The sequence below is a fragment of the Chrysochloris asiatica genome, unplaced genomic scaffold, assembly GCF_000296735.1.
Source record: "Chrysochloris asiatica unplaced genomic scaffold, ChrAsi1.0 scaffold00122, whole genome shotgun sequence".
Taxonomy (NCBI): domain Eukaryota; kingdom Metazoa; phylum Chordata; class Mammalia; order Afrosoricida; family Chrysochloridae; genus Chrysochloris; species Chrysochloris asiatica.
The window spans coordinates 10,422,101-10,425,569 of NW_006408640.1; the positions used below are offsets into that span (position 1 = coordinate 10,422,101).

Here is a 3,469-nt window from a genome sequence, read left to right on the forward strand (position 1 = left end):
ACAGAAACCAGAGATTCACATCTGTGCATTTACTTACCAGGCTTCATTAAAAACAACTAAACTTCCTTTACACCACCCTCCCATCCAAAAGATGACCTCATGAAAAAAATGAGGAAGAAAACAGCTTTTACTTGGAGACATGTCATTTTACAAATCATTAGTAAGTTCACTGTTATATCTAGTTAATTGTCTACTCACTGGAATACTGAGATTCTGAAAAGTTCTCGTTAACTGACACATTAATAAGGGGTCAGAGTGCTATTATGGCAGAGTGATTTCATTTTTAATGTTGCAATTTTCCCGTTATCTCTTTCTCTTGGATTTCCAAGGGATTTCTCAAATTCCCTGATGAGATAAAGCGCATGATGCCTTTAAGAGAGTTCCTCTGAAGGATGAGAGGAGGCTAGAAGGAAGAGCTCAGTTATATAACCAGTTACCTAAAACTAAATATTTCACCCCAAGAAGCTGTCCAGATGTTGCAGAATAGAAATGAGGGAGACGCTGTGACTGCAGCTGTTTGCCTTTAGCTGTAGGAACAGTACTATGTGGGAGAGGACTTTGTGAAGGGATTTAATGTCAAAATATTGAAATACCTTTCTCTGTGGTGTTTTCCCAGCAATGAACTCTATGAATTATCTGAAGTAAGTCTGCCTGTCTGCATATGACCTTTATTTTTCATCCAGTAAAATGAAGTCCTTTTGCCTTTAAAAAATAAAAACTTTGTGACTGTTTCAGTAACTTTGGGGCCCACAATAACAAATTATTTACCTTAGTTAAGGAGATTTGAAACTAGTCCAAGAGCTGGTGGCAGCTCCCTTGGGAAATGGTCAGATTCCAGTTGGACAAAGGGAAAGGAACTTGCCTGGAAACTCTTTAATCACTACTTTGAGTCCCCACATAGAGTTGTTACTAATGGTCAAAAGAAAAGTCCCTTGGCTGTCAGCCAGGAGGGTTTGAAATGAATGATGCTGGGTGTGTGTGGGGATTGGGTTAGGGGAGAAAGGATTTCTCTCATTTGCTTTATTACCTTCTGTCATCAGGTATTGAAATGAAGCCCCTCTTTCCTATTTCATCTACCCCATTCCCTATTCTGTAGACAATTAGGATTAGTAAGTGGGGGGGCACACATGGGGTAGGATCTGGGAACTGGGCAATTGCAACGCGTGGGATGTTGCTGTAGCCAAACCACCATCTGATTGTCTTCCTGTGCTTTGCAGCAGGAGGAGGTGACGGAGCAGCTAGTGGGCAGCTGGTACCCCCTTTGCACACGCCTCAGTTCCAGGGGCTAGCCCTGCACTTCACCGGCCCACCATGATCGCTACTGGCGGTCTGCTGAGGATTTCCGCCAGAAAGCAGGATCCCCTCCGCCCTCCGAGCCAGGTTCCTAAGCGTAAGCGGAAGGCCAAGAAGAGGCGCAAGAACGACGTGGTGGTGGTGAAAGGCAAGCTGAAGCTCTGCTCCATCTCGGGACTAATAGCCCTCTGCGGGATCCTGGTGCTGCTGGTGGGCATAGCCTTGGCGGTGGTGGGCTATTGGCCTAAGGCCAACGGAGCCAATCGGGAGGGAGGTAAGCAGCTGCCGCCCGCGGGTAGCAGCCACCGCGTCCCGACCACGGCCAATAGCAGCAGTGGCAGCAAAAACCGGTCCAGGAACCACCTGGAGGCTCAGGGGGATATCAACTCCAGTTCGGTGGGTTCGCCCAGAAGCACTCAGCCTGCGCATTCCACAGGCCCCTCCTCTTCCTCGTCCTCGACGTCTGTGGGTTTCTTCTTCCGCGTCTTCTCCGGCTACCTGCACTCTGACAAACTCAAAGTCTTTGGGCCCCTCATCATGGGCATCGGCATCTTCCTCTTCATCTGCGCCAACGCGGTACTTCATGAGAACCGGGACAAGAAGACGAAGATCATTAATTTGCGGGACCTCTACTCCACCGTCATCGACGTGCACAGTCTCCGCGCCAAAGACCTAGCGGCCGCCGCCGCCACCGCTGCCGCTTCGTCCCCGGCCCCCGCCTCCGCTACCCCGGGGCCCTCTCCGCTCAACGGCTTCCTGAGTTACGTGCAGTCGCGCGGCCTCGAACTGAAGCCCAGCGGCGCTGGGGACACCTTCGGGGCGGCGGCGGCGCTGGCCCGGGGCACTTGGCCCCACCCGGCGACTCCGAACCGGGCTGGAGGGGGCAGAGGTGCCGCGTCCCCTCCAGACCTGGCCTCGTCGCCGCGCTGTTCGCGCGAACCCCCCAGCCTGGCAGAGGCCGTGTACAGCATCTACCGCGACCGCTCGGGCGTGGCTGGTCGTCGCCGGGCGGCCGCCGTGGTCACAGCTGCCAACGGCAACAGCAGTCCCGCTCCCTGCAGCCCTCCTGAGAGCTGGGGGCGCCAGAGCACCGCCAGTTCTCTGGTGGGCTCCTCGCTGAGCACCTTCGCGCTGTTGCCTTTGCCCGGAGAGCGCGATGGGACCAAAGAGGGCGCGAGTTGCAGCTGGCAGGAGCCGCCCGGGGAGCGCGGGTCCCAGGAAATTCCTCGAGGCGAACTTGACTTGAGTCTGACTGACCTGCGCGGTGTCGGGGCTGGTGCGCGCTGGGCTCAGAGCGGGCCCCAGGAATCCGAGGGCTCCGCGGCAGCTGGCAACGTCAGGGCCCAAAGCGGCTGTCTGCCCAGGACCGGCAGGTACGCGGCCCTGCGGCGCCGAAGCACCAGTGGGCTCCCGGACTACCGGGCGCCGCCGTCGCCCGAGCCGCCGCCCTCCCCAAGCAGCGCGGACCTGGATAGGAGCCTTTTAGCCAAATCCGACTCCCCCTCACCTTCCCTAGGGCTGGAGGACTCGTACCCCGCCAGGCGGGACTCTCGGAGCTCACAGTCTGAGGACCCATCTGGCAGCAATAAGGGCTACACCCCACTTCGGGAGGCCGGCACATCCTCAGAGTCGGTGGTGGACGCAGGAGCCAGTAAAAGCCAAGACTGTGCAACTGACACCGCCTCGGGTGTGGAGCAAAGTATCCCAGAGGATCCCAGCCAAAGGCTTCCCATGGTAGAGCAACCTCAGCCGGTCCAGAGGCAGTTTACAAACAAGGAGAAACTCTTCATGATTTCCAGATCTCATGCCATAGGAGTGGACGATGGAGAACTGGAAAGCACTGGCATTTAAAGAAAGGAAGCAAGGACTGGGAGCAGATACTAGGGGAAATGAATGAGAGAAAGACCACATGAGTCAGTGCATTTAAAGGTTCCCTCTATCCTTTGGGGACTATCTGAGGAAATCATTCAATACCCAAAGAGCTACAGAATGTATCCTTGAATTACATTCACAAGATTCCTGTAGATGACTCCAAGCAATTTTTTTTAAAAAACAACAAAGCAAACTAGTCTTTTATGTCCGATGGTGATTGTATGTTTCATGAAAACCAAATGTATTAAAAGGTCAGCAATCTAGATACAATTCTCTTAATTTTCTTAGGATCAAAGAATATATT

General features: G+C 53.5%; 1 protein-coding gene across 1 annotated transcript; it reads left to right on the forward strand.

The window, feature by feature from the left end:
* The first annotated feature begins 1,311 nt into the window (after nt 1-1,311).
* On the forward strand, nt 1,312-3,144 carry LOC102828181 (transmembrane protein 200C-like). Its single transcript, XM_006868705.1, has one exon. The coding sequence runs from the start codon at nt 1,312-1,314 to the stop codon at nt 3,142-3,144; it is 1,833 nt and encodes a 610-aa protein (XP_006868767.1).
* Nucleotides 3,145-3,469: the final 325 nt, after the last annotated feature.

Coding starts and splice junctions, on each gene's coding strand:
- LOC102828181 (XM_006868705.1), top strand. CDS start 1,312: ATGATCGCTACTGGCGGTCTGCTGAGGATTTCCGCCAGAAAGCAGGAT.